At 34.7% G+C, this 15782-nt stretch overlaps 1 protein-coding gene across 1 annotated transcript in view; it reads left to right on the top strand.

Annotated features, from left to right (window-relative positions):
• LOC111155335 (platelet derived growth factor C) overlaps positions 1–15782 on the top strand; it is a 196911-nt gene that overhangs the window by 101882 nt on the left and 79247 nt on the right. Inside the window, exon 2 of the mRNA XM_022515489.1 lies at positions 7121–7316. Within this exon, the coding sequence (XP_022371197.1) occupies positions 7121–7316 (196 nt within the window). The remainder of the gene's footprint in view (positions 1–7120; positions 7317–15782) is intronic.

The following is a 15782-nucleotide window of genomic DNA, read 5'->3' as shown; positions in this document are numbered from 1 at the left end:
TACCTCAATACCAGAAGAATTTTATAGACCTTATTGGCTGTGTTCTTTATGATGTTAAATCAGGTATTTTAGAGCATGAAAAGGGAACACTGATAATAATCACACCAGGATCACAGGACTAAATGAAGGCCATCGCAGGCAATCTCAGACATGTTCACTATATAATGACTTTGGTTGCAAATTATACATGTATATATATGTATATATATACATATACATACATATGTATATGTACACATATGTGTACATATATATATACACACATACACACACACACACACACACACACACACACACACATATATATATATATATCTTACTGGCTTAAGTAATAAAAGTGATTTATTTAGTCATGGACCTGAGAAGCCCAGACATGGAATGAACTTATTGTGTAGTTGGATCTGGGATCTAGCTCCATTTTTCTGCACTGTCATTTATCTGCTTACTTCTGTGCATTGACTTTTTCATCCGACTGGATTTTGTTACAAGCTTAATGGCTACAGTAGTTCTGGATCTCACTTCTTCACCCGAAATGATCTTATTCTTAACTGTTGAAGAAAAAGCATTGGATTCACTCTGATTGGCCCATTAAAATCATACATGTGTGAGGGAAATGGGCTTATATTGGTTTTCTGGGCATGCTTCTGGGTAGGGTCAATCCAGCCCTTCTTTTCCAGTGGCTGCTTCATAGTAATGATGGGGATGTTAGGGATATACTCACCATATTAACTTTTTCTCATTGCATGTGGAAGATATGCTATGAACTTCCTGAACAAAGACCCCCATTTCTTACTATCACCTGTAGTTATTATCACGGCTAAAGGGTAAATTCTTGTGCTTCTGAGTAAATGCAAAATAATTTAAACCTTTTTTTGAAGATAATGTCAGGTCAAGGAAATGGCAAAATTTCTACAAACCTCCTAATGAGCCTGTAGAATGGAACCAGAAATTTGAAATCCCTGCCTAAACATCGCTGTTTGTTGCTCAGTTAATTTGATCTTTGCAAAATTAGAATCTTTGTATACATGACCAATTTTGCATTATCTTATATAGCAATCTCCTATTCACTGACATCAGGAAAACTTGATATCTGATAATAAATTTTCTCTCATTGTATTTTAGTTAGACAGCATATTTTGGACAAACTTTCTGCTTCACATACATACTGATTTAGTTATCAAGGTGATTAATTTATATAGTTATCATTTCATGTAAACTTTAAAACAGCTTGTGATTATCTTTATAAAAAGCAAAGTCTGATATCAAGTGTCTTGCCTAAAATAACAGCTTTTATCATCAGTTTATTCATATTTCAGAGTCAAGATAAAATAATGACTATAATTATGGAATTTGTGGAGTGTGGTAAAATTATAGGACATGGTTTACTTTCTTAAAATAAGCAAGCAAAATAAGGAAATGGCAAATCTCAATAATGAGTACTTTGTGACCTATCACCTTCAGCTGAAATATATGTGTAGGTTATAATAGATGGACTTTGAGTAAGATATCAGAAATGAATTAAGGGGCCTTAATTAGAAGGTGTATAAATTGTAAAATCTTATCTTTATCATGTGCAGTCACTAGGATCTTAGGAATGGAGAATGAAACATTGACATAATATGTAAATTTGTCTTCCGACATGTTCTTCCCATGGGATATTGTTTTTTTTTTTTTTTTTTTTAATATGCACTATCAATGTGTATGAATTAGTGCCATGGGCAAGGCACAGAGCTAGACCAGTGGTTAGCTTCTGGACTTAAGTAAAATGCCTTTACAGTTTAGGAATGAATAATGTGGTAAAGGTAAGGAAGGTAAACCCGTACATTATCATTAAAACATGCCGGCCCAAGGGAACGTACAATGGGAATCAAAGATGGAATTCTTTTATTTATTTATTTAAATTCAATTTAATTAACATATAGTGTGATATTAGTTTCAGAGGTAGAATTTAGTGATGTGTCAGTTGCATATAATGCCCAGTGCTTATCCCATCAAGTGCCCTCCTTGATACCGATCACCCAGTTACCATCCCCCCCACCACCTCTCCAGCAACCCTCAGTTTGTTTCCTAGAGTTAAGTCTCTTGTGGTTTGTCTCCCTCTCTGTTTTTGTCAGATACGGAATTCTAAAAGAAGAGACATCTGAAGTAGGTTTTTGCAGCTGAACATTAGTTCCTGTATACCTAGTTTAGGAATGAATGATATTAACGTATAGTCTTGGAAGTTGTCACATTAAGAGGAAAAGGCTTTGTTTTGTTTGTGATACCCCAAGCACCTGGAACGGAGCAGGAAACATAATAGGTTTCCAATATATAAGTTTTGACTATTCATTACCTTGAAGAATAAAGTGATCATCTTCTGGGATAAATTCAAGAAATTCAGTTGAGCATATCTTAAATAATTATATTTACTTTATGTTCACCTAATATTAACAATCCTTTATTTTCTTTTCCTTAATGAAAATGTTTTATAATACGTAAACAGTTTGAGGTAGACAATGCTATTGTCTTTAATTTGCTATTGTCTTAAATGTATGGGAAAGAGAAGATTGAGCCTATCTAGGATATTATTGTATTGTAGTACAATGTAGTATAGTATTGTACTTTGGGATGAATAGTCAGAATTTTAAATATTAAACATGAACATGGGGTACTTCTTATATAGATTGGAATTTATGGAGAGAGATTGGTTTGTGCTATACAGCTCAAGTCCATCTTCTTTATACAGCATCAAGTAGGATTAGGGTGAGATTATTCTGCGTTTTCTAGGCAAAAAGGTGCCAGTTCATGGAGTCAATAAAACCGTGGGCATGTGTGCGTGGGGGGGAGTATCATATGATTTTGACCATCGTTAAAATTGAAAGTTGTTAATTGAGAGTTAATAAGAGCAAAAGCAAAGATAACTGTATTAACAGACTAACAAAAATAATATAAACAAGGATTATTATAGGCAGAAAGAAGAAAGAATGAGACCAATGAATGTAAGTATTTATCAAGTAAGAATTTGGAAAATAATTTTTTCAAAAACATAATTTAAAAATAATGCATATTTGGAAGTAAACACATCAGAAATTGCACAGGATATCTGCGAAATCTACCAGTTTACAGGTGACATGTTGCCGCTGTCTTGCCCATGGTAAACAGGAACCAGAGTTCTTTAAAACTCTAAAACTAACCAATTTTGGAGACATTTCTTTTTTATCTAATTCTTATTCCAGGGGTGCCTGGGTGGGTGAGTCAGTTAAGCATCTAAATCTTAATCTCAGCTCAGGTCTTGATCTCAGGGTCACTGTTCAAGCTTCACATTGGTCTCTATGCTGGGTATAGAGCCCAATTTAAAAAAGAAGAAGAAGACCTAGAAAATAGAATGATTTTCATTTAAAATGTTGTATGTAATTCTTAATCCTACAGCTCTTTTCTGCAACAGTCAACCTAAAACATTAGTATGGAGAAAGGATAATGGATTTATCTTTTTTTATGAGTGACATATTATCTAGAAACCTCTTTTATAGTGTTCTCTTTATTAATAATACATTTTTAAGCATTATAATTTTAATTTTTTTTTATTTTTATTTTTAAGTAGTCTCTACACCCAATGGGTACCTTGAACCTATAACCCCAAGATCAAGAGTTGTATGCTCTGCCGACTGAGTCAGCCAGGAGCCCCTCAAGTACTATAATTTTTATTGCTTGTTATTTCTCTCATTCCTACCCTCTTTCAGTCATAGTAAATGTATCTTTAAAGGGATTGATACTATGATATACGTAGCAAATATTGTGAAATTGCTTTGACTTAATGCTAAACTAATCAAATAACATAGATATGATTCAATATAATTGCATTGTATGTATACATGTGTAGTCAATAATCTTATGGTATTTACATCATTGTTTTTACTAAAGTATAATGGATCTATAACATCATATTAGTTCCAGGTATACAACATTATGATTTGATACCTATATACATTGCAAAATGTATCACCACAATAAGTCTAGTTAACATCTATTATCATACATAGTTGAAATTTTTGTATATGTGCAACAGAAACTTACTAGATCTACTACTATTTTAGCAAATTTCAAATATGCAATACAGTATTATTAATTGTAGTCATCATGTTGTATATTACATTACATCCTCGTGGTTTATTTTGTAACTGGAAATTTGTGCCTTTTGACCCCCTTCACCAATTTCACCCACCCTCTACTCCCCCACTCTGGCAATCACCAATCTGTTCTCTGAATCTATGAGCTGATTTTTTTTTTAAGGATTCCACATGTGAGGTCATACAGTATATGTCTTTCTCTGTATGACTTCTTTTAGTATAATGCCCTCAAGGTCCATCCATGTTGTTGCAAATGGCATTGTTCTTTTTTATGGCTGAGTAATATTCCATTATACATATAAAGTACATTTCCTTTGTCCCTTCACCCATTGGTGGACACTTAGGTTGTTTCCATGTCTTGGCTGTTGTAAATAATGCTCCTGTGGACAGGAAGGGTACAGCTATCTTTCCAAGTTAATGTTTTTGTTAGTATCTACATTATTAATCTCCCTTTCCTTTTTTTTTTTTCCCTATTTCTGGTTCATTTTAGTTTTCAGTACTTCTTTCTTAATAGGGTCTGGGCAAGATAAAGACATAATTTTTTTAAGTCCGTGTTTATATATATTTTCATTTCTCATGCTAAATTCACCATCTAAGATGAACCAAGATTTATTCTTCTGTAGAGTACATAGCTAGGAGCATGTTGTAATATTTTTGTGATTTTACTACAAACATTTGTTTTATTTCCTTTCTATTTTTCTTTGAGTATACTTGTCCACCAGACATAAGAAAAGTAAATATTCAATAAAATAGTTACAAAATATATACTTGTCTCTTCCTCAAAATACCAGTAAAGTTGTATTTTTAAAACTATTGTTTTTAAAACAACAAAACTATAAATGTAGACTCTTAATTTGGTAGAAGTTAATGTTTGTTGCTTCTTTTTTTTCTGATTATATGCCTAGTAGTTTGAGATTTACATAAAGCTTTGACAATCGTGTGTAAATCATATGTGTTTGGTGACAAACCTCACTGCATTTAAAGACAAAATTTGGGGGCAGTAATTTAACTTAAAAGGAAATTTACAATTCCTTTACCACAAAGAAGGCCTAGATGATCAGTCTTTAAATTATGTTTAATTACAGTTGAATGGAATTGTGGATTATAAAGGGAAAAAAAATGTAAACAAAATTTAAGTATATACATTTTAGCAATGAGCTTTTTTGGCTGGTTGTAAAAATAAAATTCAAATCTTTTAGTAGCTATGTAGTTTTCTAGGTTGTATGAAAAAGTAAGCAGTGCTATATTTGTAGAGTGCCTTGGATTATATAAGGTATTTTTTAGACAAAATGGGGCAAATAATAAATTTTAATAAATCTTATTGGGAAAACTGATTCATTAAAAAGTATTAGTTGTCAAAATGAGAAGGACTTTTGGGTGCCTAGGTGGCTCAGTCGTTAAGTGTCTGCCTTTGGCTCAGGTCATGATTCCAGGGTCCTGGGATGGAATCCCGCATCGGGCTCCCTGCTCAGCGAGAAGCCTGCTTCCTCCCTCTACCACTCTCCTCGCTTGTGTTCTGTCTCTCACTGTCTCTCTCGGTCAATTAAATAAATAAAATCTTTAAAAAAAAATGAGAAGGACTTTTGATACAAACTGCTGCTATAAACACCTTTGAAATATCAAGGTTATTGGAAGGAAATTTAGAGGGTGCGGAATATTTCAGTTTCAAAGGAAATCTCTGAAAACAGGTAATTAACTTAATATAACAGTAAATTTTCATCATTTTTAAAAGAAAATTTGTCAGTACAGATGAGAATTCATCTAACTTGATAGATCCTTCTTTGTTCTTTGGAGACCTAGTAGTTAGTGCTAAATTATGTGCATAAAAGAAGTAGATTATTTCATATAAGTTAATATAACCAATAGCAGTATTAAATATTGGCATCCACTGAGAGAGAACATGTTTCTGAATACGTTACTTGCGGCTGAGGACAAATTCAGGCATTGAGAAAAATGGCAACATTAAATTACTTAATTTTAAAAATTCTATAGACATGAACACATTTACTAATGTGATGATATCTCATAATGTGAACTGTGTATATTCAAAGGAACTTATATTTGTCTTTACTCTCTCTTCTTAATTATAAGTTAGACCATATAAAATAATACTTACCAGATTGTTGAAATAGTCAAAGTTAAGTGAATGAAAAAGCTGCTTTAAGACTCATAACTGCAACTTATTAAAATTATTTTGGTTTTTTTTTAACAGTTAAACAGGTTATTCTTTAACCTAAATAACCTTCTAACTAATACATGACCCTTGATATTCAGTCTTTTAAGTTCTAGAAGTTTCTTAGAGCAACATTTATTTTTTTTAAGATTTTATTTATTTGAGAGAAAAAGAGAGAGAGGGAGAGGAAGCACTATCAGGGAGAGGATCAGCCAGAGAGAGATGAGCAGACCCCCACTGCGCGTGGGGCCCCACAGGGGCTCGAGCTCATGCCAGAATCAAGAGTTGGAGGCTCATCCTAATTTAGCCACCCAGCGCCCCTGGAACAATATGCTTAAATTACATTGTATTATGTGGAATAATGCGATGTGAGTAACAAACACTCAGTGAAAAGTTGCTGCAGTTGCTGTAATTGCTGCTAAAGAATGGGGGAAAATTCACTACTTGTATTTTTAAAAATAGAGTTATATGGGAGTTTCCTTTGATTTTAATATGACTTATCTTTTATTTGTTCTTAGAGATTTGTATGTTAAGTCAGCTTTATTGTGGTTTGGGGAATCCATGGGTGGTAGTTTGGCATTCCAGTAATTAAGAAGACTAATGGGTTATGCTCTTTTGAGTATAAATGCACACAGGTTTTTACTCAATCGTGTTAAAATAATCCTTTTTTTTCTGCATGAGTTCTGAAGAGAGTGGCACTTGGTTTATATCATATGAGGCATACCCAACACTTGTTTGAGTTAAAATATGGATGATTAAAAAAAAAACATTTATTTTGAAGCCTGTCATTTTTTTAGATATCTGTGCTAAATGTATGTCTCTTCCTATAATTTTGCTTTAGGAGTACAAGATCCCCAGCATGAGAGAATCATTACTGTGTCTACTAATGGAAGTATTCACAGCCCAAGATTTCCTCATACTTACCCAAGAAATATGGTCTTGGTATGGAGACTGGTAGCAGCAGAGGAAAATGTATGGATACAACTTACATTTGATGAAAGATTTGGGCTTGAAGACCCAGAAGATGACATATGCAAGTAAGTTATCATACTTAAAATTCAAACAGAGTGTAACTGTTGTATAAAGTCTTTCAAGTTGCTTCATTTTAATGATGTGATTTTAAATGGCATTTTTTGTTCTGTTATGTTTTTCTGATGATCCAAGAAGTTTGCAACCTTATTTAAGCTATGTTTCTTTTAAAATCAGAAGACACGTACTGTATGTATGCATTCATTAGTTTTATCTACTTCTGAAAATAATTCAAGGTAATTTATAGCACAGAGTACATAGAGAATAAAATGATTTGAAATAAGGGATAGAGAAAGAAAATCCAAATAAAGGAATGTAGTTGTGCCAGAAAACCTAAGTTATGATTAGCGCTAAAAATTTTACATTTAAGCTTCCTGACAGCCAAGTCAATAAAATAAACAATAAATATTTAAAAGAAAAAGTAGTATTCATAGGTACATACTACCCTAGACACACATATGGATGCTCACACACACACACACACACATAGGATTAAAGGAATTTGGGTACTTCATCACAAAGAAGAAATGCAGTTCTGAAAGCAGAATTAGTTTAAGCTAACATTATGGTGTGCCAGGTAGAAATCCATCATAATTCTTCCAGAAGCATTCATGAACCAAAGTCAGCTGGAGTATTTCACCCATGCAAAAGACCACCTACTATATGTCATACAAATATTACTCTTTAAATCCTATGTGAATACACTTGTCAAGGTTGGGTGGTCTTATTGAAGACTTTTCACTTCAATGGCATTTGTATATCATGAAAATATTTTAGTTGAGCTTCTTTGTGAGGTTGTTTTCTCTTTGATATACAAGTTAAAAGAGAATTTTCACTTTATGATATATTACAGATAAATATTTCAATACAAATGAAATAAACTTTGTACTTGCTGTCATCACAGTTTGTATCTTTAACATTTGTATAATGACTTTTTTTCACATTTCTTCTTTCTGTGACTATGCATTTCATTTTTTTCCCCCTTGCATTTGTAATCTTTGACTTTGAAAACTGGAAGCTATCTTAGCTGTCTTTAGAGACTCTGTTACTCAACCCTTCATTTTATAACACAGATAGACACAACTGAGCAAAGGAACAGAAGAGAGCCCTAGAACAGACCATATCATATGCAGAAGTCTGATTACAAATTAGCTGGCTTTGCACATCACTAGGGGAAAGTGTACATGATTCAATACATGATGCTGGGAAAATCCTAATGAAAAACCTCACACCATAAACAAAAAATAATTACGGATGAATCAAAGACTTAAATATGAAAAGCAAAATTTAATAGCCAAACAGTCTTAATAAAAACTGGGCAAAAGATATGAGGAGACATTTCACAGAAGAGGAAATATGAGAAGCCAATGATAATACGAAAATTTCATTAGTAATCAGGATACACAAATAAAAGTTAATATCAATGGGGCGCCTTGGTGACTCAGTGGGCTAAAGTCTCTGCCTTTGGCTCAGGTCATGATCCTAGGGTCCTGGGATGGAGCCCCCATCAGAGTCCCTGCTCAGTGGAGAGCCTGCTTCCCCCTCCACCTCTTTTCTTGCCTCTCTGCCTACTTGTGATCTCTGTCAAATAAATGAATAAAATCTTTAAAAAAATTAATATCGAGGTACAATTTTACACTAACCATACCACCAGAAATTAAAAGAATGACAACCAAAAGGTTGCTAGCAATGTGGTACAACAGAAATTTTTGCATATTGTTGATAGAAGTGTAAATTGGTCATTTAAAATCAATTGAACTCTACCTAATAAAGTTGAAAAGAAAAATGTGTTAAGATAGCAATATGATTCTTAGATATAGACTCAAATTTTTTTTTCTTGTACCTTTGGACAAGGGGAATAAGCCAAACATTGATCGAGTAGAACATACCAAAAAAAAAGTTGACTCTCTATACAATGGAATACTATGCATCACGGAAAACAAATGATCTAAGATATCTGCACTGACATGAACTGACTTTAAAAACATTGTATCGTTCAGTTCACACACAGTATTATCCCACCGATCTAGATTTCAAAACAGGAAAAAAAAAAAAACAACAATTTACTGTTTATAGGGAAATGTGCATGTGGTAAAACAGGAGATGAGACTAAGAAAACTCAGGACAACAATTTGCAAGGGCAAGAAGAAGATGTAGTCGGGGAGGAACAAAGAGGAGGGAGTTCAGAAATATGGCAAGTGTCACCTTTCTTAGGTCGAGTCTAACACTGAGTGAAGCTCAGTCATAAGTTAGGTGAGGCATGCTGGGTGATCTTTTAATTTTTCTTATTTAACTACTAGTACACATTACACACATATACACATAACTGTGTATGCATACCACATGCATATAATGCCTCTCATGTAGCACAACCCACTAGATGGGCAGGTGTTTAGTGGCCCTCTTGGCATTGACCTACAGAAGCAGGAACTAGGGCAAGAGGCACAAGAAGGGCTGATGTCTCTGACCCGGGAGGCTCCTGTCTCCGGTCAACAGCACGAAACTCTGGTAGCAAATATGCTACTTTGAAAGGAGGGCAAAATCTTAAAGCCTTCATTAGTTTTAACAAGACAATGGAATGTTGCATATGAAAATAATACAGGAGGTGCAGAATAGTCTGGTGAAAAACTGTCTACGTGGGTGTTAGGAAAAATGGGTTGTAGCCTTTGTTTAGGTATAAAATATGAATGAGCTCTAGGGCCACTACTCTACTTCTCTGATTGTGTTCCTTACCTATAAAACCAAAATGACACTGTCTTAATTACATAGCATCTATGTAGAAGCTATGGGATAGGGCGGTCTCACCTCATTTTCTTCTCCTTTTGGAGCATCCTTGCTATTTTTATTTTTTAGAAATAGGTTGTCAAGTTCCTTGAAAACTCCTGCTGTGCTTTTTATTGTGATAGCACTGGATATATATATAGAGATAGATCATTTTGAAGAGAACTGACATCTTAATAGAAGTAAGTTTCATCTTGGAGAATTTTATGTTTCTCCATCTACTAGGGTCTTCTTTATTGGCTATACATTTTTCAGATGTCCTTTTCAGAGATGTTATGCATAATTATTTAGATTTATTTCTATATGTTTTATAGATTTGCTAAAATTCTTTCTTGAAAAGTACATTTCTAATTGTATATTGCTGGCATATAGAAATGTAATCGATTTTTAGTATTGATCTCCTATCTGGCAAACTTGCTATCAGCTCTTTTATTTATTTCCATAATTGTTCTGGGAATTATTTTGGATTTATGCAAAAAATCATATGATTTAGGAAAAGATTTCTTTCTTCTTTTCAGTTCCTTTACTCTTTCTTTTCCATCTCTTTTTAAGCAGTTGATTGTATTCGTAGGTATCCCTGTCTTCTTTCTGATTTTACAGTTTGCTTTTCAAAAAAAAATAAACTTTGAAATTTGGAGTAACTTTAGATTTGCAGAATGTTGGAAAGATAGTGCAGAGAGTTTCCATCTACTCTTAACCAAGTTTCCTCCAGTGTTGAGGTCTTGCATAACTGTGTTACATTTGCATAACTAAACATTACTTGACCTGCATGCAGTACTATTAACCAAACTACAGACTTGATTCAGAGTCCGCAGTTTTCCCACTTTATGTCCTTTATTTGTTTTAGGACCTTTCCAGGATAAGCATATGGCAGTTAGGGCTCAGGCTCCTCCAATCCGTGACAGGCTCTCTCTTTCCTGGTGTTTCATGACCTTGACAGTGTTGAAGAGTATTCATCAGGTAGTTTGTAGAACGGCTCTTAATTTAGGTTTTTCAGATCTTTTCTCATGATTACATTGAGGTTACGAATTTTAGGGAAGGATTCCAAACCGATGATAGGCTCTTCTCCTCAGATCATATCGGAGGGTACATCCGAGCCACCTCTCTGATCACTGATGGTGTTAACCTTGATCACGGAGGGTGAGCTGCTCCTCTGGTAAGAAAATACCTTTTCACTAGCTACTAACTGGAGGCCTGTAACTAAGTCCAGCCCACACTGAAGGGGAGAGTGATTCAGTTCCACCCGCCTGGGACACCTGGGTGGCTCAGTTGGTTGAAGTTTCTGCCTTCCACTTGGGTCACGGTCTCAGGGTCCTTGGATCAAGCCTTGTGTCAGGCTCCTGGCTCAGTGGGAAACCTTCTTCTCCCTCTCCTTCTGCCCCTCTCCCTGCTCATGCACTGGCTTGCTCTCTTTATCTCCCTCTCTCTTTCCCTCAAATAAATAAATAAAATATTTTTTAAAAAGTTCCACCTTCTGGATGGGAGAGATTATATATATATATATATATATATATATAATTTGGAATTTTTTAGTAAAGAAAATTTGTGCCTTCACTTTCCTTCCTTCCTTCCTTCCTCCTTGCTTCCATCATTATATCAGTATAGACTCATGGATATTTATTTTATTCTTTGTGTTGTAAACTAGTGCTAATCATTATTTAATTTGTAGTTGGAACTGTTCCATATTTGGCCTGTGAGAATAAAGGGTTTGCTGTTAATATACCAATATTGAGTATGATGATTAATGGAGTTTTTTTTTTTCTTTATTATTTCAAGTACTTCCTTTTTTACTTTGTTAAGAGGCATTTTTCCCCTTTGGGAAAAATTTTTTATTCCTTTAATTTCTGCATTTAAAAAGAAGTTATAGACACAATGACAGTTTATACTTCACAATAAATCACCTAAGAACAAGGGTATTCCCTATGTAATTTCAATACCTCTTTCACATGCAAGAAATTTAGTATTAATATGTATAGTTGACTTTTCATTGTTTCCCCCATCCCAAAATGTTAACACTTCCTTATTTTCTTTCTACTTACTATGTTTTATTCAGTGACAAATCATTGATTATATATTGCATTTGGTTATTATAACTCTTGCCTTGCCCTTTCCTGGCTTTTATGATATTGTTATTTTTGAACAGTCCAGGCTATTTGCTCTGTAGATCCTCCCAGTGTCAATGTATCTGAATATGTCTTCATAATTATGTCCTGCTTAAATATTTTGGCCAGAATGTTCTCTAGGTGATGTGCACTTCTGATTGCTCGTAATATCAGGTTATTGTGTCATCAGTGCTGTGCATTTGATTTCTCAATCCTGTTTCACATTCCTCTTATGAGTTTTGATAATGTGCTATTTTTATTTTTGTCCATTTGAAGATGTTTATAATATTCATTGTTTGCTTCTTTTAAGCCATAGTTATACAGGATAGTATTGTCCATTTCCATATATATGTATAAGGTTTTTAAATGCATTTTTTATTGTGGATTTCTGAATTCACTATATTTTAGGTAAAAAAAAAATGGCCCATTTGTGATTGTTTAAAATTAAAGTCTTCACTTTATTTGCTTCACATTTTTATGTTTTTCAAAAGTACTTGAAAAGAGGGTATATTCTTCACTTGTGGGGTGCAAGTCAATATATGTCCATTATTATCAATTTGTATAGTTGTGCTGATCACAACATCAGGATCTTTCCTGATTTTTTTTCCTGATTTTTTTTTTTGATGTATCAATTACGTAGAGGTGTTAAATTCTTCCAATAGAGAATAAATACACTCGTCAGTTTCACCTTGTAGGCCTATCATTTTTTGCTTTCTTTTCAAGATTTTATTTGAGAGAGAGAGAGAGGAAGAGAAAGAGCGTGCGTGCAGGCACGCGCATGTGCCCTAGCAGGGGGCGCAGCAGAGGGAGGAGGAGAAGCAGACTCTGCTGAGCAGGGAGCCCAATGAGAGGCTCAATCCCAGGACCCTGAGATCTTGACCTCAGCCAAAGTCAGATAGTTAAGCCACTGAGCCACCCAGGCGCCCTTCTTTATATGTTTTTAAAAATTATATTAATTGGTGCACACAAGTTCAGAGTTCTGTCTTCATTTAATCTTTAGTAATGTTTTGTTTTTGCTTGAAGGTATGTTATGCCTTGGGGCACCTGAGTAGTGCAGTTGGTTAAGTGACGGACTCTTGGTTTCAGCTCAGGTCCTGACCGCAGGGTCATGAGATCCAGCCCTGCGTCGGGCTCCATATTCAGTGGGGAGTCCACTTGGGATTCTCTTTTCCTCTGCCCTTCCTCCCACTAAAATAAATACATAAATCTTTAAAAAGTATCTCATGCCTCATATTAATAAAGCTGCATCAGGTAATTGTGATTACTATTGGCCCAGCATTCTTTCCATTCTTTTACTTTGAACTTTCCTGTGCCCTTCTTTGTGCATGTATGTCTGTGTGTATTTTGGTTTTCTTTTATGAAGGGAACGTGAGTAGCATTAAAAAATTCAGTAAAAAAACTTAATATTTTACTTAGGAATTTAATCTAGTATATTGAATCTTACTATGTATATAATTTTAGATTCAGTGTTACCATTTATTTTGTACCTGTCATCTGTCCTCATTTTTCTCTGTCTTCAGTTTCCTTTCTTGCATTCATTTAGTTTGTCTTCTCCTTCCATTTTTCTTTTCTGTGGTTTTAGAAAGTATACATCAATCATCGTTTTAGAAATGGCTACCTTTGAAATGCCTACTTAACTTAATATCTAAAGCTAGTCAGTGTTTACCTCCATCCCCCAAATATAAAATTCCCCGAGAACATGTTAACTGCTGTGGAATGCTCACTCCCCAGATATCACCACACTTGGTTGATAAGACAGAGCTGTTTATTGCTTACCATGATGACAGAGAAGGCCACCTCCACAGACGTAATAGTGTCTGGGGAAGAAAAGCAAAACCAGATTTTGTTGAGAATTTGAACTTGGCTTCAAATGGATCTTTGAGTGTGGTGATCTGATTAGGTTTGGGAAAGGCTTACAATATAATAGTTTAGAATCTGTTGACATAAGGCAAGGATTTGCAGATGGTGGCTCAGTGGTTCTGGGTAGTGAACTCTTGCTGTTTTTAGGTGAAGGACTTAATGGCTCTTTAGGGCAGTTCCTGTAATGAACAGTAAACCATATTGCCCGGGCAATAATGAAGACAATAAAATAGTAATAATCATGTTACCATAAATAGTTAACTGGGTGGGGTAGATGATTTCATTCTTACTGTCCAAGCCTGTTTGGTTCTCTCTATAGCTACCTCCCACTCTTGATTGCTATGTGGCATAGTTACTGAGGACTGTAGTTTTGTATTTTATAACTTCCCAAGTAAGACATTGTTTTGTTATTTTGTATAAGCTCTGTTGCTTTGACTATACCCATGTGTCTACTTTTGGTGCTAGCCATTTCTTCTTGCATTTTCAGAACTTTTTTTTTTGTAGAATTATTTTACTTCTTCCTTAAGTACAGTCTTTAAAAGTGAAAGCCTGTTGGCAGTAAATACTCAGTTCTTCTGTACTTGAAAATCTCTTTATTTCACTTTCATTCTTAGAAGTTAGTCAGACTGGATACAGGATTTGAAGTTGTATGTTTATTTTTTTTCTCAATAGCTTGAAGATACCATTCCACCATCTTGTGGCTCTTGAGAAGTCAGTCATCAGATTGTGGACATAACCTTATGGTCTTCCCTCGAGTGGTACATTTTAAAGAGGGAGACATGTGCATAGCAGGGGTGAGAGGGAAGGGATGGGGTTAGGATCCAGCCCCAGGCTTCTTGTCCTTTACCACTTGTGGCTTACTAAGCCCCAAACCCCTGCTCTTACACACCAGGCCCCAGCCAATCCTCACAGGATTCCAGAGCATATTTACCTCACTGAAATCTTGGTTTCTTCTATTTTCTTGACAGCTCAAAATGACATTAAAAACAGTTGTCTTTTTTTTTTTTTTTTCAGTCATTTGTTCAGCAATTTTAGTTTAAATGTACCAAGAGGAGTTTCTCTGCTTAATTTTATCCACCATATGACTGAAATGTAGACTATTGCAGCAGAATAAGGTTTTTCCTTAACAAGGCTTGGTACACTCAAATTCAAGTTTAATTTTTTTTTTAATTTTTATTTTTTTTAATGGCAGCATCGGCTTTTCTCCATTACAGTATGGTAGAATTAATACAAATTGTGTCCCCAACCAAGGACATTTTAAGAATTTAAACTGCCCCATTTTAAATGTTCTCAAGTGTGAAACACAGAAGAGTCAGAAAATCTGAATCACTGTTTTAAGTGTATCTTTAGAAGGGACAGACTCAGGTGAGATGGTTGACTTCTTCCCCATAGCACTACAGGCATTGCAGTTTTCTTTTATAAAGAAAGTGATAAGAGTGAGCTGTGTTTTTGTGCTAGTTAAGATTGATATTATTACAAGGAGGAAAACAACTCAGGTGCAAATTAGATTTTACTGCTTTAACAAACTGACAGGATATGCAGACAGTATGGTGGAGGGTATCAGGTAGAATAAGGAAGGGGTAGATGAAGAGTGTGCATGTGTGTGTATGTGTGTGTGCATGTGTGTGTCTGTGTGTCTGTGACAGAGAGAGAGAGAGAGAGAGAGAGATTTGTTGTAAAGGATGCCTAAATATGTCTTGTCTTTCAGTGCTATCTGTGTATGTGGCCCTT

The sequence above is a fragment of the Enhydra lutris genome, unplaced genomic scaffold, assembly GCF_002288905.1.
Source record: "Enhydra lutris kenyoni isolate GAN:26980312 unplaced genomic scaffold, ASM228890v2 scaffoldscaffold3, whole genome shotgun sequence".
Classification (NCBI taxonomy): Eukaryota; Metazoa; Chordata; class Mammalia; order Carnivora; family Mustelidae; genus Enhydra; species Enhydra lutris.
The sequence above is the reverse complement of the archived record's forward strand: the minus strand, read 5'-3'. Positions and strand labels throughout refer to the sequence as shown.